Consider the following 22,830-nt stretch of genomic DNA (forward strand, 5'->3'; position numbering starts at 1 on the left):
TTAATTCGCTGTAAAGCAACAGGCATGGCCAGGCCTACTCTGTTAGAGGTCCTGGGTATGGTGAAGTAAGCCTTTACATTTAAGACCATAATACACAGGAGCAGAATTAGGCCATTCGGCCCATCGAGTCTGCTCCGCCATTCAATCATGGCTGATATTTTTCTCATCCCCATTCTCCTGCCTTCTCCCCATAACCCCTGACCCCCTTATTAATCAAGAACCTATCTATCTCTGTCTTTTTTAAAAAATAAGTTTAGAGTGCCCAATTCATTTTTTTCAATTAAGGGGCAATTTAGTGTGGCCAATCCACCTACATCCTTTGGGTTGTGGGGGTGAAACCCACGCAGACACGGGAAGAATGTGCAAACTCCACACAGACAGTGACCCAGAGCCGGGATCGAACCTGGGACCTCGGCGCCGTGAGGCAACAGGGCTAACCCACTGTGCCACCGTGCTGCCCCTCTCTATCTCTGTCTTAAAGACACTCAGTGATTTGGCCTCCGCAGCCTTCTGCGGCAAAGAGTTCCACAGATTCACCAGCCTCTGGCTGAAGAAATTCCTCCTCATCTCAGTTTTAAAGGATCGTCCCTTCAGTCTGAGATGGTGCCTCTGGTTCTAGTTTTTACTACAAGTGGAAACATCCTCTCCACATCAACTCTATCCAGGCCTCGCAGTATCCTTTAAGTTTCAATAAGATCCCCCTCATCCTTCTAAACTCCAACGAGTACAGACCCAGAGTCCTCAAACACTCCTCATACGACAAGCTCTTCATTCCAGGGATCGTTCTTGTGAACCTCCTCTGGATCCCTTTCCAAGACCCAGCACGTCCGTCCTTAGATACGGGGCCCAAAACTGCTCACAATACTCCAAATGGGGTCTGACCAGAGCCTTATACAGCCTCAGAAGTACATCGATACTCTTGTATTCTAGCTCATGAATGCGAACATTGCATTTGCCTTCCTAACTGCCGACTGAACCTGCACATTAACCTTCAGAGAATCGCAAACCAGGACTCCCAAGTCCCTTTGTGCTTCGGACTTCCGAAGCCTTTTCCCATTTAGAAAATAGTCTATGCCCAAATTCCTCCCACCAAAGTGCATAACCTCACACTTTTCCACATTGTATTCCATCTGCCACTTCTTTGCCCACTCTCCTAGCCTGTCCAAGTCCTTATGCAGCCCCCCCTTGCTTCCTCACTACTACCTGCCCTTCAACAGATCTTTGTACCACCTGTAAACGCAGCAACAGTGCCTTCAGTACCTTCTTCCCAATCATTCATTTAGGCCTGTTTCTACATCCAATAGGGTCATTTTACAGCACAGAGAGAGGCTCTTCAGCCCATCGAGTCAGTGCCGGCCATCAAGCACTATTCTAATCCCATTCCGCAGCACTAGGCCCGAGGCCTTGTTCGCTGTGGTGTTTCCAAGAGCTCATCTAAACACTTGTTAATAGCTGTGAGAGTTCCTGCCTCGACCACCCTTTCAGGCAGTGAGTTCCAGATTCCCATCATCCTCTGGGTGAAACCCTTTTCCTCAAATCCCCTCTAAATCCCCCCCCCCCCCCCCCACCCCTTACCTTAAATCTGTGCCCCCTGGTTATTGACCCTCTACTAAGAAGAAAAAATCCTCCCTATCCACCCTATCTGTGTTCCTCATAATGTTGTCCGCCTCAATCAGGTCCCCCCCTCAGCCTTCTCAGCTCCAAGGAAAACAACCCCGGCCTAACCAGCCTCTCTTCATAGCTGAAACGCTTCAGCCCAGGCAACATCCTGGTGAATCTCCTCTGCTCCCTCTCCAGGGCAATAACATCCTTCCTATAGAGTGGCGACGAGAACTGCACTCTGTACTCTAGCTGTGGCCTAACCAGCGTTTTATACAGCTCCATCATAACCTCCCTGCTCTTATATTCTATACCTCGGCTAATAAAGGCAAGTATCCCATCAGCCCCCTGAACCACCTTATCTACCTGTCTTGCTACCTCCAGGGATCTACGCACATGCACTCCGAGGGATGTATCTGATGGGAACGAGGGAAAATAGGATGTGAGAGTACCAGCAGGCTCTGCGGCCTACAGGTAAATGGAAAATGGTTGTTTGCTGCAAGAGGAATGGGAAATAAAAGTTGGGATATTTCGCTATCATTCGACAGGTTGATTTTCAGACCTCCCCTTCAGGCCTGCCAACAGTTTAGGCCTCTTTACTAAAGGAAGGGGGGGGGGGGGACGGTAAACACATGAGAAGTAATTCCGAGAAGATTTGCTCACCTGCGATCTGGGAAGTTATCGTGTGTGGAAAGATTGAGTAGGTCGGGCCTATTCTCGCAGGAGTTTCAAAGAGTGAGAGGTGAGGGAATGTTTCCCCTTCGCGAGGGAATGTAGAACGAGGGGGGGGCGCAGTTTTCAAATGAGGGCCCTCCCATGGTGGAGATAAGGAGGACCTTCTTTCAGAGGGAGATAGATTCTTGACTAACAAGGGGGTCAAAGGTTATCAGGGATGGGGGGGGGGGGGGGGGGGGGGTGTTGAGGTACCAATCTGATCAGCCATGATTTTATTGAGTGTCGGGACAGGCTCGAAGGGCCGAATGGCCCACTCCTGATCCTCATTCATATTCAGTGTAGAGGGAGCATTACTCTGTATCTAACCCCGTGCTGTACCTGTCCTGGGAGTGTTTGATGGGGACAGTGTAGAAGGAGCTTTACTCTGTATCTAACCCCGTGCTGTACCTGTCCTGGGAATGTTTGATGGAGACAGTGCAGATGGAGCTTTACTCTGTATCTAACCCCATGCTGTACCTGTCCTGGGAGTGTTTGATGGGGACAGTGTAGAGGGAGCTTTACTCTGTATCTAACCCCGTGCTGTACCTGTCCTGGGAGTGTTTGATGGGGACAGAGTAGAGGGAGCTTTACTCTGTATCTAACCCTGTGCTGTACCTGTTGTGAGAGTGTTTGATGGGGACAGTGTAGAGGGAGCTTTACTCTGTATCTAACCCCGTGCTGTACCTGTCCTGGGAGTGTTTGATGGGGACAGTGTAGAGGGAGCTTTACTCTGTATCTAACCCTGTGCTGTACCTGTCCTGGGAGTGTTTAATGGGGACAGTGTAGAGCGAGCTTTACTCTGTATCGAACCCCGTGCTGTACCTGTACTGGGAATGTTTGATGGAGACAGTGTAGATGGAGCTTTACTCTGTATCTAACCCCATGCTGTACCTGTCCTGGGAGTGTTTGATGGGGACAGTGTAGAGGGAGCTTTACTCTGTATCTAACCCCGTGCTGTACCTGTCCTGGGAGTGTTTGATGGGGACAGTATAGAGGGAGCTTTACTCTGTATCTAACCCTGTGCTGTACCTGTCCTGAGAGTGTTTGATGGGGACAGTGTAGAGGGAGCTTTACTCTGTATCTAACCCCATGCTGTACCTGTCCTGGGAGTGTTTGATGGGGACAGTGTAGAGGGAGCTTTACTCTGTATCTAACCCCGTGCTGTACCTGTCCTGGGAGTGTTTGATGGGGACAGTATAGAGGGAGCTTTACTCTGTATCTAACCCTGTGCTGTACCTGTCCTGAGAGTGTTTGATGGGGACAGTGTAGAGGGAGCTTTACTCTGTATCTAACCCTGTGCTGTACCTGTCCTGGGAGTGTTTGATGGGGACAGTGTAGAGGGAGCTTTACTCTGTATCTAACCCCATGCTGTACCTGTCCTGGGAGTGTTTGATGGGTGTGGCGCTAACAATTGCACACAAAGACTCGAATCGGTACAAGAGAGGCTTCATTACAGTGAGATGCTATTCCTTTGGCTGCAGCTGTCCTGGGAGTGTGAGGGTGCAAATGGAGGAATTATTGAGTCTGTGTAAGTGAATGGATTTTGAGTTAGTTAAAATTGGGCTCGGGATATCTGAGACAGGAAGTGTTCTGCCTCCAGCACTGATACCTGTCGTGATAGGTACACTGGTCTAACACTGGCTGCAACTGGATGCAGCTTAGATCAGAAAGATACTCCAGACCTTGAAGTTAGTTCGATCAGGTTTATTGAACTAATAGCACAGTTAGCACAGTTCTCTGAAGGTTCAACTCTCTGCTAACTTAAGTGTGGTTACTCTCTCTGACTGAACCAGATTAGCTCTTAGCCACGTGCTGGAGGTGTGAGATTGTAACAACACCCTTGTCTGACTCTCTAGATGTACATCAGTGGAAGGAGGCGGAGTGAATACCTCGTGTCTTTTACAGTCAGATCCCACCCCTGAGTGTCCTGCCTGCTTATTGGTCACGTCCTGTCCTCTGTGTCCATTAGCTATTAGCTTATGGTCTCCAATACAGACTGAAGGTCCCATCAGATCATGAACATATTTTATTTAAAATTAATGAACGTGGTCCCCAAGGGCCATAAACTGTTTGACCATTTTTGGTGATTTGACATGAGGGTCACCAGACCTCAGGCAAGGAGCGAGGTTGAGAAAGCCGGGGCCTTCATGACTAACCACAGCCGGGACGGGAATTGAACCCGCGCTGCTGGGCCTCGCTCTGCATCACCCAACCAGCCGTCCAGCCGACTGAGCTAAACCGACCCCATCCTTCGGTCATTCATGAAGGCGCCGCCTTCTCAAACTCGCCCTCCTCGCCTGAGGTGTCGATACCCTCGTGTTAAATCACCTCCACTCAGTTCTCGATGTGGAGAGCAGCCTCTATTCCTCTGGGACTGTGGCGACAATCTCCCCACAATTTAAGATCTCCAATGAACAAAAGGCATGGGCGGGATTCTCCCCTACCCGACGGGGTGGGGGGTCCCGGGGCGGAGGGGTGGCGTGAACCACTCCAGCATCAGGCCGCCCGGAAGGTGCGGAATCCTCCACACCTTCAGGGGCTAGGCCGGCGTCGGCAGAGTTGGGGCTGTGCCAACCGGCGCCAACGGGCCTGGTGGCTGCCGGCGCAAGTTGGCGCACGCGTGGGAGCGCCAGTATGTGCTGGCATCATCCCGGCACATGGGCAGGGGGGGTTCTTCTCCGCACCAGCCATGGCGGAGGTTGGCAGCGGCCGGTGCGGAGGGAAAGAGTGCCCCCACGGCACAGGCCTGCCCGCGGATCGGTGGGCCCCGATTGCAGGCCAGGCCACTGCGGGGGCAGCCACCGGGGTGAGATCTCCCCGCTCCCCCCCCCCCCCCCCCACCTCGAGGACACCGGAGGCAGTCCGTAAGTACCTGGTCTAATTTCCTCCAGTGGGACCGGCACAAAACGGGTGGCCACTCGGCCCATCGTGGGCCGGAGAATTGCCAGCGGCTGCCGACTGCCGGCGCCGCGATTCCCGCCCCCGCCAACACCCCGACGCCGGAGAATACGGCAGCCGGCGTGGCCGGGATTCACGCCGCCCCGCCCCCCCCCCCCTCCCCCCCCCCGACGATTCTCCGACCCAGCGGGGGGGGGGGGGGGGTCGGAAATTCCCGCCCAAGATCTCCGGTGAACAGAATGCACGTTTCTGAAACAACGTTACCGCCGTCTGTCTGTAGCCTGGGCCTCTAAGATTTTCCTCGCTCAACGACACTGGTTCCCGGTGACTCGATTTTCAAATCCCTCCAGGATGTCATCTCTCCGGATCTCCTCAAGTTCCTGCAGCGCTCCTCCAATTCCAGCTCTCGGGCATATCCACCGATTTTAATCCCTCCGCCATTGGCGACCGTGGCTGGGCCCCCTCCCTCCACACCTCTCTGCCTCTCACCACAAGCTCCTCAAAGGTCCAGGTAGCTCCTCGAAAGCTACCTCACCGACCAACGTTTTGCGCTAATATTGCATTGAGTGGGACATCTGCTGGGTAACATTCCTGTGGGCTGTGTTGCGTTAAATACAAATAAAAATGCCCTTCCCTGTTCACACCGCACCAATCCTATCACATTCCGCAGGACCAGATATAACAATATTTTCTCCTTGTTTGACCGGCTGACGGTCAAAATTCCGTCCGCCTCTCCGTAATCCTCCCCTCCCCCGAATCCTGTGTTGCGTCTCCACGAGAGTCATCGACGTCCCCCGCATATCCCCAGCCTGCCTCCGTTCCGTCTTTGAGATGGGCCGAAGGGCTTCTTTCTGTGCGGTAAAACCCCGCCACTCCTGGGCAGCACGGTGACGCAGTGGTTAGCACTCACGCCGCCGAGGTCCCGGGTTCGATCTCGGGTCACTGTCCACGTGGAGTTTGCGCATTCTCCCCGTGCCTGCGTGGGTCTCACCCCCACACAACCCAAAAGACGGGCGGGATTGGCCACGCTAAGTTGCCCCTTAATTGTAAAAGATAAATTGGGTGCTCGAAAAGAAACTCCGCGACTAATTCCTGTCTCAAGTCGGATGTGGATCTTTCCCGACACTGGAGGGGGGCCAGAAAAGTGTTTGTGGGCCAATCGGAATCCCATCAATCCGGCCTCTCGAGCACCCCTCCATTTTTAATCGTTCCACCCTTCTCAGCCATTTCTTCACTTGCCCAAGCGCACGAATCCCATCCCTACACCTTCCCGCCCTCCCTGTGTCGCTTTAAGTCACGCCTGACCCACCTTTAATCTGATGTTATCCCAAGGCCTTGTCTCGGATGAACTTTAAAGAACTCAGGACATGATTTCGAAACGGGGCAGAGGGATAGGATCATGGGATATCGGAGCAGAAGTCGGCCATTCAGCCCCTCGAGCCTGCTCCGCCATTCAATCAGATCAGGGCTGATCTCTTCCTGGCCTCAAATCCACCTCCCTGCCTCTTCCCCATATCCCTTTAACCCGTTTTAAAATCAGAAATATACCCATCTCCTTCCTGAAACCATTTAATGATTGGGACTCCACCGCACTGTGGGGCAGCGAGTTCCACAAATTCACCATCCTCTCCGAGAAGTAGTTCCTCCTCATCTCAGTTCCCAATCTACCGCCTCTCAACCTATATCTGTGATCTCTCGATCCAGATTGCCCCCACAAGGGGAACATTTGGTCTACGTTGTCATGTGAGAGTACCTTTAAGAAATGGGTGTTTATAAATGGGCGTGTATATAAATATCTGTAGTGAGAGTACCTTTAAGAAATGGGTGTTTACTACTGCAGTGATGTCAGGGAGTGGGTGGAGCTGGGCTGTCTGTCAGCTTTTTTACTTTCGTTTTAGGCTGTTTGCTGCAGGGTGTGTTTTAGTTTTGTTTTCAGTGTTGGAGCTGAAGCCAGACAGAGCAGGTGTACTGCTGTTCTCTCTGCCATCAAAAGACTATCTCTCGATCATTTGGTGAATTCAGAATTATAAATGTTTTCAGTCGTGACTTGAACCTGATGTGCTTCTGTTGAAGGTTTTGTTTTTAAGTCGCATGGATGTTAAAAGGAAAGCTTAAAGGATTACTTAGTGTTGTATTCTTCGGGGGCTGTATTTGGATTGATGGTTGTTGAGATGTTCACTGTATGTTTTAAAAAGGTTAACTTGAGTTCATAGAATAAACATTGTTTTGCTTTAAAAAATACTTTTCCATTTCTGCAGTACCACACCTGTAGAGTGGGCCGTGTGCTCCCCATACCACAATCTAGTAAAAGTTGTGGGTCAGGTGAACTCCATGATACACTTTGGGGTTCTCTAAACACTGGCCCATAACAATATTTACTTTATCAATCCCTTTCAACATTTTATACACCTCGATCAAATCCTCTCTCATCCTTCTAAACTCCAGCCAATATAAACCCAAACTGTTTAATCTCCCCTCGTACGTCAATCCGTTCATCCCCGGAATCAATCTGGTGACCCTCCTCTGAACTGCCGCCAATCCCACAACATCCTTCCTCAAATAAGTAGACCAAAACTAGACACAACACTCCAGATGTGGTCTCACCACATCTCTCCCCCCCCCCCCCCCCCCCCACCCCACGGTCAAGTGTTCCGGTCAATATTAGACCATAAGACTTAGGAGCAGAGGTCGGCCATTCGGCCCATCGAGTCTGCTCCGCCATTCAATGCGATCATGGCGAACGTGACGTGATTATCCTCAAGTCCACTTTCCCATCCTAACTCCTCGATTCCCTTACCGATTAAAGATCTGTCTCGGCCTTGACCATAACGGCCCAGCACCTACAGCTCTCTGCGGTAAAGAATTCCACAGATTCCTCCGGGTGCTCCGGTTTCCTCCCACAGTCCAAAGATGTGCAGGTTGGGTGGATTGGCCGTGCTAAATTGCCCTTAGCGTCCAAACTCCTATGATTAACCTCGGACAAAAGTTCGGCACAACATCGTGGGCCGAAGGGCCTGTTCTGTGCTGTATTTCTCTATCTATCTATTCACTCCCCTCTGAGAGAAGAAATTCCTCCTCATCTCTGTCTCCAATGGACGCCCCCCCTCACTCTGAGATTCTCCCCTCTGGTCCTAGACTCTCCCACACGGGGAAACAACCTCTCAGCATCGACCCTGTCAAACCCCCTGAGAATCCTCAATGTCTCAATAAGGTCGCCTCTCATTCGTCTAAACTCCAAAGAGAACAGGCCCCGGCCTACTCAACCTCTCCTCATAAAATCCCTCCCTACCCGGGATCAACCGAATGAACCTTCTCCGCACTGCCTCCTATCCTTCCTCAGATAAGGGCAACACGGTATTCCAGGTGTTGTCCGACTTGTATCATTTTATCAAGACTTCCCTATTTTTATACTGCCATTTTCGCCCCCTCTGCCACCCTGACTGAAATAAATTAATCGTGAGACTTGTCGAGGGGGTGGAGGGGAGTGCTAATCGACTGTGGTGGCTTCACCTTACAGTTACGCCTTGCAAATATCTATTGACGTTTTTTCCCCCCCCCCCCGTCCCGACCCGGTGCAAAGCAGATCTTTCTCGAGATACCCCCGCCACCCCTCATGGGTTTTAGACAGCCAGTGTTTGACAGCTGCTCGATTCCCTTTTGAGAAAGGCGGCCCGAGGGAAAGAGGAGGGGGTCTCGGTGCTGTTCCCTCGACAGGCCCGAGGCAGGGTAGCACAGGAAGTCGGCGAGAGTTTTAAACAGTGGCAGAGAGAAAGAGGGCGGAGCGGTGGGGGGGGGGGGGGGGGGCGGGGGGGGGCAGGTTGCGACCGATAGGGCGGAAAACATCAAGAGAGAGAGAGAGAGAGAGAGCGAAAGAAAGAGAGAGAGAGAGAAATTCCAGTTGCTTCACAGTCCGGGAGTTTGCATTCCTGAGGGAGTTCCGACGATCCATGAGAGAGAGAGACGAGAGGCGGGGGAGGGAAGCTGTGTGTGAAGGCTGGGGACCTCTGTGGTCAGCTTCAATCCTCAACAGCTCAAAGTCTTTTTGCAAATGGATGTCCTGCTGCTCACAGCCAACGTTGGCTCCCTGTTTGATGATGTGAGTTACTGGTTAATTTGAGCCAGAGGATTGAGCTCCTGTGGCAACACGCTGGGAATGTTTGTGTGTGTGTGTGTGTGAGTGTTGGTGGGGGGGGCGGGCGACTTACCCTTGCGTTTGGGATTTAACCCATCGTCTCTCCTCTCTGAACACCTACCTCACACAGCCAGGCTCTGCACCAGTTATCTGTCACCTACCACATCTTTCCCTCCCCCCCCCCCCCCCCCCCGCGCTCCCAGGGTGAACCCTCAGCTGTGGCCACGTCTCTGTGGGGTGAAGATGGAGAGGGAGGGGGTGGATGGGGGGGGGGGGGGGGGTTAATTGCCCTCGCTCTGCCCTCAGGCGGGGTGATTATTCCACCCCTCTCTCTCTCTCTCTCTCTCCCCCTCATCTCCTGAAAGGGGGCACGGCTATGCTGCGCGGGCAAGGGAGGGATGAGTGGCGCTATTCGACTGCAGGGGCATCGCCACGCCGACCGCCGCTTTCCCCAGCGGAGGTCACTGGACAGGCAGGACTGGCGGGGTTATGGGCGGGGGGGGGGGGGGTGCTGGGGAGAGTTGGAGCCGGCGCTGGAGGGCTGCCCACCCACGGACGCTCCCCGCAGGTTGCCCGGTTCGAGCCCCGCTGCAGACGTTTGAGTGTCTTCCTGGCTGACGGTGACGGTAATTGCCGGCAGCCAGGGGTCAAAGACTTTAGGAATTTTGTCGAAGAATTATTGGGTTTCACTTGCGTTGTGTCTCTGGGACCTGTGGGACTGGAGTTGATCACGCAGCAACGCAGGGTGTCGGAGCACTGGGCGCGATCGATCCAAGGCTTCTGGAGAGGAGTCGCTTCGAAAGCCTTTGATTGGTTGTTAATGATGTTCTGGGAAGCCCTGGGGTAGGGAGGGTGAGGGGGGTGGGGGGGGGGGGGGGTGGGGTGGGGGGGGGGGGGTGGGGGGGTGGGTGGGGTGGGTGGGTTGGGGGTGGGTGGGGTGGGGGGGGGGGGGTGGGGACTCCACAAATGCAAGGCCCAGTCTCGGTGTCCGAGTTCGTTCATGTTCGGTTTACCCTCCTCTCTTCCTGGTCCCTCGCTCTCTGAGCGAAAGCAGGCCGGACTGAGCTCAGATATTTCACAATCAGGCCCGGTTCTGCTCTCGAAGCCCGCCCCGAATTTACTCACCCACACTCCTGAACATCGAGGGCTTTTGATGGGGTGGGGGGGTCACTGAGGCACATTCCCGAGGCCCAAACCGCCCCCGCTGCCCGCCCTCATGGCCGTTCTCCACAGCGCAGGTTGCCGGCGAACTATTCGACTGCGTGAGGCGTCGCTGTCTTTTTTTAAAAAAAGAAATTAGTCCCAGCGCCTCATCGTAGATTCTCGCTGTTGCCGCCTTGACCCCGCTTTCCCAGCACAACCCCCCCACCCCCCCCCCCCCCCCCCCCCCCCCCCCCCCGGTCCACCTACGACGCTCACTCCCTCCCCCACCGACTCAGAGTAAGATGCGTGCCACCTACGATAGAGGATTTGATCAGGGTGCTCACGCCATCATCCTGTGCGTCAATGCCTTCGCCCTCTCGTGGGTGAGGTACCCAACGATACCTTCTTGTCCCTTCGCCCCTCCCTTTCCACATCCCTCACCAACCCCCCCCCCCCCCACCCACATTGTAGAGCAATGGTTCTCAAAGTTGGTTCCATTGACCGTTAGTGGACTGAGGGGGGCCCTCGAGGCATCCCTCCGTCCAACCTCTTACCCAAGTCCAGGCCCAGAAGCCTCGACGACGGCAGCGAGCGACAAGGGCGGCGATTTTGAAGTAAGATCTTACGCCGCCATGAGCCAAGAGGGGATTTCCCGGGATGTTAACTCATTATTAATTTATTCTGTTAATTTAATCATTGGCCATGGTAAATTGCCCTTAGTGTCCAAAAAAAATGGTTAGGTGGGGTTACGGAGATAGAGTGGAGGCGTGGGCTTAAGTGGGGTGCTCTTTCCAAGGGCCGGTGCAGACTCGATGGGCCAAATGGCCTCCTTCTGCACTGTAAATTTTACAATTCTATGATTCAATTGCCACCCAGGGATCGGGAAACAAAAAAACGCAGCTCAGAGGGAAGATTGGACTGGCTGGGGGGACTTGTCCTCCTTGGATCAGAAGACAGGTTTAATAGAGAGGCCTGGAGGGAGGGGATAGGTCTGGGCCTACTTCCTTTAGCAGAGAGGCCAGTGAGCAGGAGCGCCTGGGTGTGAAGTAATTGGTTACAAAAAGAAGTTCACGAATATAGAAGCGAGATAAATGTCAGTTTGTCAGAAGGGAAGAATTGCGAGGGGCTTACGGCACAGATCAGCGTTTCAAACGCACGTAAATTCGTGTGGTGGTAATGTTTTGAATCTGAAAAACTTTAGGCCTCGGACCTCAGCCTCAGTTAGTCATTTGCTTCTGATTTTGAATAGAAAAGGTTCGTGCATGTAAATTCGCTAAAAGGCAGGTAAAGTATTGATAGGAAGTTAGAGAATGAGGAAGGAACCATTGCAGGACTGACAATAGCGATGGTGCACATATATAGATTGTCACCTTCCTGTGTGTTTGGGTAATATGATAAGGGCATGCATGGGCTCGGCCACATCTGCTTTGCTCCCTTAGTTACTGAATAGAGGAATGCTCAGGAAACATGCAAATCTGAAGCTGGCCTTGTTTGTAAGTTGATTCCTAGCTTCGTTGAAAATGACTCCATCGGCAGTCACGGCACAGAACAAAATGTGGCCCCGACCCACGTCAAGAGATGTCAGGTCAGGTGACCAAAATCTCCGTCAAAGGTGCAGGTTTTAATGAGCGCCTGAAAGGGTGAAAGAGAGGTCAAGAGGGCGGGGAGGTTGAGGGAGGGAATTCAGGAGCTTGAGGCCTCAAGGCAGCTGAAGGCACAGCCACCAATGGCGGGGCGATTTAAATGGTGGCGGGGGCTGTTTTTAGCATTCATGTCGTGAGGGCTAAAATACAAGAGCAGGGATGTACTTCTGAGGCTGTATAAGGCTCTGGTCAGACCCCATTTGGAGTATTGTGAGCCCTGTATCTAAGGAAGGATGTGCTGGCCTTGGCAAGGGTCCAGAGGAGGTTCACAAGAACGATCCCTGGAATGAAGAGCTTGTCGTATGAGGAACGGTTGAAGACTCTGGGTCTGTACTCGTTGGAGTTTAGACGGGCCTTATTGAAACTTACAGGATACTGCGAGGCCTGGATGGAGTGGGCGTGGAGAGGATGTTTCCACTTGTAGGAAAAACTAGAACCAGAGGACACCATCTCAGACTGAAGGGACGATCCTTTAAAACGGAGATGAGGAAGAATTTCTTCAGCCAGAGGGTGGTGAATCTGTGGAACTCTTTGCCGCAGAAGGCTGCGGAGGCCAAGTCACTGAGTGTCTTTAAGACAGAGATAGATAGGTTCTGGATTGATAAGGGGGTCAGGGGTTATGGGGAGAAGGCAGGAGAATGGGGATGAGAAACAGATCAGCCATGATTGAATGGCGGAGCAGACTCGATGGGCCGAACGGCCTAATTCTGCTCCTATGTCTTATGGGTCGTATGGCCTGAAGAAGCCGGAATTAGAGAGGAGCTCAGTGATCTCGGAGTGTCATTGGGGAGGAGGAGATCCGGAGAGGTGAGACCACGGAAGGGTGAGAATTTGGCCTGGGAGTCAATGTAGGTCAGCGAGCACAGGGCGGCGAGGGGAGGGGGGGGGGGGGGGAGCTCGGGTGACGCGTGAGCTCACTTGGCGACTGTTGTCAGTGCTCGCTCTCCAACCCGTCTGAAGTTCGAAGCAGAGTCAGATGTGACCCCCAAGGTGGCGACGAGACTGGTTTAGTCGCAGACTGTTGCCGAGGGGAGGGCTGGGGCTGGTAGATAGGGAACAGAGGTCGATCCCATTTTGGGCCTTTATCTTTGTAAACCAGTTAGATTTTTTCAGTATAAGAGGCACTGTATAAATCTTAATTTCACCCTAATCCTTAATACTTGGGCCTAATTCCCTGTGGGAGAACATCCTATTTTGTTTTACCACCTGGATTGGCAAAGGAAGATGTGCATTGATGTAGCGCCTCAGGATGTCTCGCCCTCGCTACCACACTCCTTTAAGCCATTCCTTAACAACTACCCCCTTTGGCGGTGCCTTTGGTCACCTGACTCAGTGCCGTTATACCGGGGGGGTGGGTCACGGAGCTTAATGTACCATATCAGAAGAAAGCGTTTATGAAACCCTCCCTGGGGTTGGTGGGTCTGGCGGGGGGGGGCGCCGTGGGGGGGGGGGGGGGGGGGAAGGGGGAGGTTCGCTGCTGGGCGGTGGGAGGGGGGGGGGGGGGGAGGACACCAGCCTAGGCAAGGCTTGGACGGGCGGAGTTTAAAATGAACAATGCCTCTCGCGCTGACCCTCCTGGGAGTCCGCTCGACGGGTTTTCCCCCAGGCGGCCACACTAGGCACTGGGCCAACCCTGCCGCAATATCGAGAGAGCAGCTGCTTCCTGCCCGCTGGACGCCAGCGGAGCTGTGCTCCAACGCCGCGGCCTCAGGTGAACTTTGACCTTTCACCTCTACCCACAGACTAGAGGAGGCCCGTGCCCAATCTCCTCACGGGACCCCCCCTATTCTTGTGCCAGTCACTGATAGTTACTCTTCAGGGTTCTACCAAATCTCCAATAGAACTTTGGCGTCATCCTTAAAGTGTTTCACCCCCAGAACTGGGCCCAAGATGTGCCGCACTCGAGGCTGCTCGAGCCCCTCGAAACATTTTTAAAACTTTACATCTCAGGGCACGCAAGCTTAGGCATTTATTACCCGTCCGTAGCTGCTCTTAGCTAAGCGGCCTGCCAATGCCACTTCAAGCAGCATTCAAGAGTTGTCAGGCTGGAGAAGTAGGCCCAAATTGGATAAGAACGGCATGTTCCCTCAATTGTTGATGATCGCTTTTAATAATACTGGCTTCTCACCTCTGACATTCTTTTATTCAAATTCTTTAACTGTCGTATTAGCTGACTAGGCCGGAAGCCTAACTACTACACTACCTGTCCCCGGCCTCCGTTGGCAGCCAGGGATTTCTCACTGTGCAAATGTGGAGTTGCTGCTTTTTCGTTTGCATCGACTGGACATTATCTAACTGGCTGTTCAGGAAATAAGTTTGATTTCTTTTCCCATTTTTTTGTTTTCTCAGCTGGAAGGTCTGCAAATCATCTGGCTTCAGGAATTTTACCAGGTGAGTGAGTGAAACGGGGTTTCCGTCCTCCACCCCCCCCCCCCCCCCCCCCCAGGGGTCAGCCAGAAGCTGTGAGGTTTTGTGGTTCGTTTTCTCTCTCTTGGGTTGGGCAGGACTTGCATGGCACAATGCCCGTACCCCAGGGGGAAGCAGCTGCCCGTACCCAGGTGGGGGCTGGCTCCCTCTTGCCCGTACCCCAGTGGGACATGCCTCCCTCATACCCATACCCCAGTGGCACCTGGCTCCCTGGTTCCCCTACCCGCGTGGGCGGAAGGAATTTTAGCGCCCCTACCTCAGTGGGACATGCCTCGCTGGCACCCACACCCGCATCCAGGATGAACCAACCAATCCTGGAGTGTCTATTGGCAGCGGCCACGTTTGATTGGCTGTGAGAGACTTTGGAGGGGGGAGGGGGCGAAGTTTGAGATGCCGTCAAAATGGAGGATATTTTATCGGAGATGGGTGGAATTCTTCCGTCTGCTTGTGGTCCATCACCTTGAATGAATACTTGCTGGCACGGGGGTATTAAGTGGGAGGCCCTTTGAAAACAAGTTATCCACGGGACTGTGCTGAATTTGGGAACCATTTCCCCGTGCCTTCGCAAGACGAAATCTGCAAAATCGGGCCTACACCCTGATGTACCATCAATTCAACTCAAGACACATTTAGGATCCGAACTGTGGCTTTAATCAGCTAGTTGTTAGCCCGGTGGTCGACTACAGAGAATGGCCGACCGCTGGGAACTCTGGGTACTTATACCCCGCCTCAGAGGCGGGGCCTACTTGCCTCTCGACCAATTGGAGAGCAGTCACATGACTAGTCCCAACCAATCGGTCGAGAGGCACATGACCAGCCAGAGCCAATGGGAAGCCAGTGCTCTGCACCAATGGCAGTGCTCATATCCATACCACCACACACCCCTGATCTTAACTCGAGTGTTCGCCACACGTGCCCGCCCCACGAGGAGACGTGGGAACAATTTTCCCAGTTGGTCAAAGGGATCGGTTTTATAAAGAGTGCCTTCGAGGAGGTGAGGGAGGCTAAGAGGTTCAATCGAGGAGAGGCGGGGGTGGGGGAGGAGGAAACAAACGGGATATGGGTAGAAATTGGAGATTTTTGATCAAATCCTCCATCTTGATCAGGAAGGGAGGGCCCTAGTTGTTCTCGAGAGATCTGAACACAGCCCAGTCCATCACACGAACCCGCCTCCCGTCCATTGACTCCGTCTACACCTCCCGCTGCCTGGGGAAAGCGGGCAGCATAATCAAAGACCCCTCCCACCCGACTTATTCACTCTTCCAACCTCTTCCATCGGGCAGGAGATACAAAAGTCTGAGAACACGATTCAAAAACAGCTTCTTCCCCGCTGTTATCAGACTCCTGAATTACCCTCTTATGGACTGAACGGATCACACCACACACCTTCTCTAGTCAGTAGCCCTACACTCCGAATGCTTCACCTGTGTCTATGTATTTACACCTGCCTGGACTATACGCAGAACAATGCTTTTCGCGCAACTCGGTACACGTGACAAGAAACAAATCCAAATCCAATCCTTCAGGAGCTGTAGTCACCGATTATGGATATGGGTCTCTCTCTCTCTCTCTCTCCCCCTCTCTCTCTCCTCTCCTCTCTCTCTCTCCCTCTCTCTCTCTCCCCCTCTCTCTCTCCCTCTCTCTCCTCTCCCTCTCTCTCTCTCCTCCCTCTCTCTCTCCCTCTCTCTATCCTCTCCCTCTCTCTCTCCTCTCTCACCCTCTCCCTCTCTCTCCCCCTCTCTCTCTCTCTCCTCTCCCGCTCTCTCTCCCCTCCCCTCCCCGCTCTCCTCTCTCTCTCTCTCTCTCCCTCTCTCTCTCTCCTCCTCTCTCCCGCTCTCTCTCTCTCTCTCTCTCCCTCTCTCTCTCCCTCTCTCTCTCTCTCTCTCCCTCTCTCTCTCCCCCTCTCTCTCTCCCTCTCTCTCTCTCCCTCTCTCTCTCTCTCTCTCCCTCTCCCTCTCTCCCCCTCTCTCTCTCTCTCCTCTCTCCACTCTCTCCCTCGCTCTCTCCTCTCTCCCTCTCTCCCTCCTCTCCCTCTCCTCTCTCTCTCCCTCCTCTCTCCCTCTCTCCCTCTCACTCTCTCCCTCTCCCTCTCTCCCCTCCCTCTCTCCCCTCTCCTCTCTCCCCCCTCTCCTCTCCCCTCTCCTCCCTCTCCTCTCTCTCTCTCTCTCTCCACCCTCTCTCTCTCCTCCCTCTCTCTCTCTCTCTCCTCTCTCTCTCTCCCTCTCTCTCTCTCTCCCTCCCTCTCTCCGCTCTCTCCCTCTCTCTCTCTCTCCTTCTCTCTCTCTCCCTCTCTCCCCCTCTCTCTCTCTCCCTCTCTCTCTCCCTCTCTCCCCTTCTCACTTTCTCCCTCTCTCTCTCCCCCGCTCTCTCTCCCCCTCTCTCTCTCCCTCTCTCCGCCTCTCACTTTCTCCCTCTCTCTCTCCCTCTCTCCCCCTCTCTCTCTCTCCCTCTCTCTCTCCCTCTCTCCGCCCTCTCCCTCTCTCTCTCACACTCACTCTCGTGTGTCAGCAGGTTGTGAAAAAGTACACGCCTCATTTTATCGCCCTGCATTGCCAGGAGATTGGAGGGAAGGACTACGAGGCGGGCATGGTGCACGTCAACAAGTTTGTAGCGTGAGTAGATTCCATCTCTGCCCTGGTGTGTGAGGGGAGGGGAGGGGCCGGGGGGGGGGGGGGGGGAGAATTGCATGATGTCGGTTGCCGGGGCGAGTAAGATTGAAATAATAAAGTTGGGGTTAATCGCGAACTGACGTTGGTGCTGCAGACTAGGCCCCGTGTCGCGCTCCGCAATCCCATGCTCCTTCACTGTGTCCCACGCGGTGCATGTGGCGCTGTGGCACGTGCCAGAGGGTGGGGAATTCGGACGGTTTGGTGTCCCCTCCCCCCCCCCCCCCCCGCCCCCCCACAAGTTCCCCCACCCCTCCCCCCCCTCTCTCTCTCACTCTCTCTCGGCTCTTGTTGCAATCTCAATGGTTCTTCCCCTGCTAACGGCTGGGTTCCTGCAGGAAGCTGTGTTAATCGCTTACAACTGTTGAGAAAGATATTGAGGTCAGAAAACAGTTCGCAGGGCAGAGGAATTGCCTGTGACAGGCAGGCACACACACACACAGTCAGTACTGAGGGAGTGCCGCACTGTCAGAGGGTCAGTACTGAGGGAGTGCCACACTGTCAGAGGGTCAGTACTGAGGGAGTGCCGTACTGTCAGAGGGTCAGTACTGAGGGAATGCTGCACTGTCAGAGGGTCAGTACTGAGGGAGTGCTGCACTGTCAGAGGGTCAGTACTGAGGGAGTGCCGCACTGTCAGAGGGTCAGTACTGAGGGAGTGCTGCACTGTCAGAGGGTCAGTACTGAGGGAGTGCCGCACTGTCAGAGGGTCAGTACTGAGGGAGTGCTGCACTGTCAGAGGGTCAGTACTGAGGGAGTGCTGCACTGTCAGAGGGTCAGTACTGAGGGAGTGCTGCACTGTCAGAGGGTCAGTACTGAGGGAGTGCCGCACTGTCAGAGGGTCAGTACTGAGGGAGTGCTGCACTGTCAGAGGGTCAGTACTGAGGGAGTGCTGCACTGTCAGAGGGTCAGTACTGAGGGAGTGCTGCACTGTCAGAGGGTCAGTACTGAGGGAGTGCCGCACTGTCAGAGGGTCAGTACTGAGGGAGTGCTGCACTGTCAGAGGGTCAGTACTGAGGGAGTGCCGCACTGTCAGAGGGTCAGTACTGAGGGAGTGCTGCACTGTCAGAGGGTCAGTACTGAGGGAGTGCCGCACTGTCAGAGGGTCAGTATTGAGGGAGTGCTGCACTGTCAGAGGGTCAGTACTGAGGGAGTGCCGCACTGTCAGAGGGTCAGTACTGAGGGAGTGCTGCACTGTCAGTGGGTCAGTACTGAGGGAGTGCCGCACTGTCAGAGGGTCAGTACTGAGGGAGTGCCGCACTGTCAGAGGATCAGTACTGAGGGAGTGCCGCACTGCAGAGGATTAGTACTGAGTGATTGCTGCACTGTTAGAGGGTCAGTACTGAGAAAGTGCTGCACAGTAAGAGGGTCAGTACTGAGGGAGCGCTGCACTATCAGAGGGTCAGTACTGAGGGAGTGCCGCACTGTCAGAGGGTCAGTACTGAGGGAGTGCTGCACTGTCAGAGGGTCAGTACTGAGGGAGTGCTGCACTGTCAGAGGGTCAGTACTGAGGGAGTGCAGTACTGTCAGAGGGTCAGTACTGAGGGAGTGCCGCACTGTCAGAGGATCAGTACTGAGGGAGTGCTGCACTGTCAGAGGGTCAGTACTGAGGGAGTGCTGCACTGTCAGAGAGTCAGTACTGGGGGAGCGCCGCACCGTCAGAATGTTCAGGTTGCGGTTTGCGGAACTTCACTGTTTGCGAATTCTCTGCCATGTTCCTCAAAGTTTCCTGGAGCACGGTTTTGCCTGTCAACCACTTTTCTTGCCCTGAAGACCTGGATCATGCGTGTGGGATCCCACGTATTCCATCAGTCTGTGAGGGGTGGCTCCAAGCCAGGCTCAGCGCTCCCAACATGCTCTTGGGGGCCCAGCGTCACCATGACGACGAGGAGCAGTCCGGAGTCGACCAGTTTTGTCTGTCAGCGCGGTTCAAGCGGATCCCGAATGTGGGGGTCCCGCATGGGAGGTGGATGCTGCAGACTGGCCATTTGGATTGGGAGCTCTATTTGGCGTGAGGCCTTTGCTTTGTGGGGGCTTCCTGAAAGGCCTCAGTCGTAGGCCCAATGCCTCGGCTCCCGCCCGCACTCGCCTTGAATTGCAACCTGACCTGTTTTTGTCTTTCCCCTCCACAGCGACATTCTTTCCAGTAACGAAATGAAAGAGTACAACCGAGTTCGGGTATACATTGACCAGGATTTCAGCGCTCATGACCATTTCACTGTGAGTAGGCCCGAGATGGGCAAGTCAAACCTCTGTGGGCTTTCTGCGATCTCACACCCCCCCCCCCCCCCCCCCCCCCCCACCCCAACACAAAACCACCTCCCACAGCTACCAGGCTCCCAACTAAACCATTGGAGAGCGATTTAAAATATTGCGATCAGGCTTTCTCCTGGCCACCTCTGGTCATGGTGGAGGCAGCCTGTGATGTTTCGCAAGGCCCCAATTTCTGATTGAACTTCCTTCCTTTCGAGGCCGGGCCGAGGAAAGAAAGGCTGCCGTTTCCCGAACACCGATCAGCCTCAAAGTGTTTATTCGCCTTCTGGAGCTTAGCCACCGTTGTAATGTGGGGGAACCTTTGGGGTGATTCTCCCCAAATAAGTAACAGAGTTGGAGATGGGGCGCGCTGATTGATAGATTGATCAAACCGCAGATTTTTCCTGAAAAGAGGCAAAGGCGAGATTCCCGAATTTCGGACCAGAGCGACACGAGGACTGGCCTCCGATTGGTTGTGGGGAAAGCGATTCAATACTATCGGTCCCCCCCCCCACATCTGATGATTGGCTAATTCAACCCCTGTTTGCCTGGGGATTAGCCAAGTTGGGGATGGTGACTCCCAGGGCGAACATTCCCCCCCGAGATGAGCTGGCACTCGAGGGGGGGGGAGAGAGAGGGCGGCGAGCTGGGGAAACGTATGGCTGACAGGCTTCTGATCCATCCAAACAAACGGATTGTCAAATTTTGGGGGGAAAAGAATGACCTCAATTGACGCGGGAGTGAGACTCGCCTCTGGTCGTTTCCCAAGCCTCTCCGTTCTGGTTTGACCGGGGTGGAGCCATCGCAGTTTGACATTGAGGAGAAACCATCATGGCTCCTTTGTGTCGCAGTGCATGCTGGGTAGGGGTACGCCACCCGGCAAGTGGCAAAACCCATTGGAGGACGTGCAGCGGTGAGGAGGCCTTGGGGATAGCGATTCTGCCTCTGCGAGCCAGAATCTCTAGGCCCAAGGCCCATCTCGACAACCAGGGAAGGTGCATTAGCTGATAAAGCGGCCAAACAGGTGGAGGATCAAATCCTCGCCGCGCACGCCGATTGTAGACGGGAGCAGGCAAGAGAGATTCCTGGTCACCTATGAGATGGAAAGCAAGTTGGAGCCTCCCTCATCATTGTCTGTCGCTCTGGACTGCATGTAAAAGAACGTGTTGCTGTAGGACTCCCTGAGGTGACGTGTGACACTGACGCCAATTGGACGAGCTACGGCGTGTCGGGGAGGAGGCACTGGAAGAGTGGGCAACACAGTAGCATAGTGGTTAGCACTGGTCAACACGGTAGCATAGTTGTTGCACAGTTGCTTCACAGCTCCAGGGTCCCAGGTTTCATTCCCGGCTGGGTCACTGTCTGTGCGGAGTCTGCACGTCCTCCCCGTGTCTGCGTGGGTTTCCTCCGGGTGCTCCGGTTTCCTCCCACAATCCAAAGACGTGCTTGTTAGGTGGATTGGCCATGATTAATTGCCCCTTAGTGTCCCAAAAGGTTAAGTGGGGGTTACTGGGTTACGGGGATAGGGTAGAGACGTGGGCTTGAGTAGGGTGCTCTTTGTAAAGGCTAGTGCAGACTCGATGGGCCGAATGTCCTCCTTCTGCATGGTAAATTCTATGAATCTATGAGTGGAGCCCAGAGGGAAGGGTTTCAACATTTTGGGAGATTCAATTCGGGTGGGAGCTGTAAAATAAATGGCAGAACCATCAGGAGCATCGAGACACAGAGAGATCCGGGCGTGCAGGTCCACAAATCCTTAAAAGTGGCAGCACAGGTGGTATTGGTGGTGAAGAAAGTATATCTTGCCTCCGTAGGATGGGGTATAAAAGCTCGCAAATTATATCGCAGTTATAAAGAACGTCGGTTAGGCCACATTTGGAATACCGTGTCCAATTCTGATCACCGCATGATCAGAAGGACGTGGAGGCTTTGGAGAGAGTACAGAAAAGGTTTACCAGGATGTGGCCTGGTATGGAGGGTATGAGGAGAGATTGAATAAACTGGGATTGTTCTCCCTCGAGAGAGAGACGGAGGCTGAGGGGCGACCTGATAGAAGTTATGAGGAGTGTACGTAGGGTGAACAGTTGGAGGCTTTTTCCCAGGGTGGAAATGACACTTACAAGGGGGCACAAGTTCAAGGTGAGGGGGGGTAGGTTCAGTGGAGATGTGCGGGGGATGTTTTTTACACAGAGGGTGGTGATGGCCTGGAATGCGCTGAAGTGAGGTGGCTGAGGCAGATACGTTAGCGACCTTTCAGACTTATCTGGATCGGCACATGAACAGACTGGGTGTAGAAGGATACAGGGGGTTAGTCTAGATAGGACATGTGATCGGCGCAGGCTAGGAGGGCCGAAGGGCCTGTTCCTGGGCTGTATCGTTCTCTGTTCTAACATCTGGGATGCGGCAAAGAGATAGTGCCGAGCCGTTAATAGGTGGCCCCGGAGATTTGAGCTTAGAGCCAAATTGAAGGCCAAAGTTATGTTGCCCAGAGATTAAACTCCAGAATGTGCTCCCTCTCTCCATCTCCAAATGTCGGGCGTCCGAAAGCCCGAATCTGGGCTCGTCAAAGTGCAGCGCCCCCTCATTGCTGCGCTGGGGGTCTCAAGTCTGTGAAGTGACCTTTGACCTGCTGCCTCAGGGCAGTGGGTGCGACCACGGAGGCACATCTGGGGTTGAATCCCCAGATTTTGGGGGGGGGGGGGGCACAGGAAGAAGCAAATAGGACCAGATCCTCTTTGAGGACTTTCCAGCACGGTTTGTGGGCCAAGAGAAGAAACGGGGACAGATTATTCTCAGAGCCATCATCTATCCAGACTTGACGTCATCCTTAAAATGACAGGGGGCCGGTTGAATGTGCATGTACCACTGAGTTCACCATGTTTTAAACTTGCTCCTGTCCACTCCCTCAGGCCCTGGGCAGTATGTACTTTCTGCATCAATCGATTCAAGACATTTACCAGTTTGACTTTCAAGGTAATTTTTAGTTTTACTTTGGCCTCCAAACTCTGTCTCTCTCTGTTACTTCCTGTCACTCCCTGGTTGGGGAGGGGGGTTCCCCATCGGGATGTTCCCACACCCCCCACCTCACTCCCCTGCGGACGAGATCTTCCCACCCCACTGAATGCTGGGGGATTTTGGACATATCTTCCAGTCTGTTGCAGGAAAATCCATAACAGCAGAGGCAGGATGTCACGGCATCTGTCCCCTCTCTGGCTCTGTCTGTCTCTCCCTCTGTGTCTCTGCCTCTATCTCGGCCCCACTCTCTCTATCTCTGTCTCTCTCTCTCCGTCACTCTGTCTCCCTCGCTTTCTCTGTGTGTGTCTCTCGCTCTCTGTAACACTCTCACTTTCCCTCTCTC

The 22,830-nt window shown here is 53.8% G+C and overlaps 1 protein-coding gene across 2 annotated transcripts in view; it reads left to right on the plus strand.

The window, feature by feature from the left end:
* Positions 1-9,032: 9,032 nt before the first annotated feature.
* LOC119957411 (inositol polyphosphate-5-phosphatase A-like) overlaps positions 9,033-22,830 on the plus strand; it is a 35,214-nt gene continuing 21,416 nt past the window's right edge. For both annotated transcript variants that reach the window (XM_038785461.1, XM_038785462.1), the window contains exons 1-5: positions 9,033-9,307; positions 14,479-14,520; positions 17,068-17,168; positions 19,352-19,439; positions 22,382-22,445. In XM_038785461.1, coding sequence (XP_038641389.1) covers positions 9,260-9,307; positions 14,479-14,520; positions 17,068-17,168; positions 19,352-19,439; positions 22,382-22,445 — 343 coding nt within the window. In that variant the 5' untranslated portion in view covers positions 9,033-9,259. The remainder of the gene's footprint in view (positions 9,308-14,478; positions 14,521-17,067; positions 17,169-19,351; positions 19,440-22,381; positions 22,446-22,830) is intronic.

This window comes from Scyliorhinus canicula, chromosome 26 (genome assembly GCF_902713615.1).
Source record: "Scyliorhinus canicula chromosome 26, sScyCan1.1, whole genome shotgun sequence".
NCBI lineage: Eukaryota > Metazoa > Chordata > Chondrichthyes > Carcharhiniformes > Scyliorhinidae > Scyliorhinus > Scyliorhinus canicula.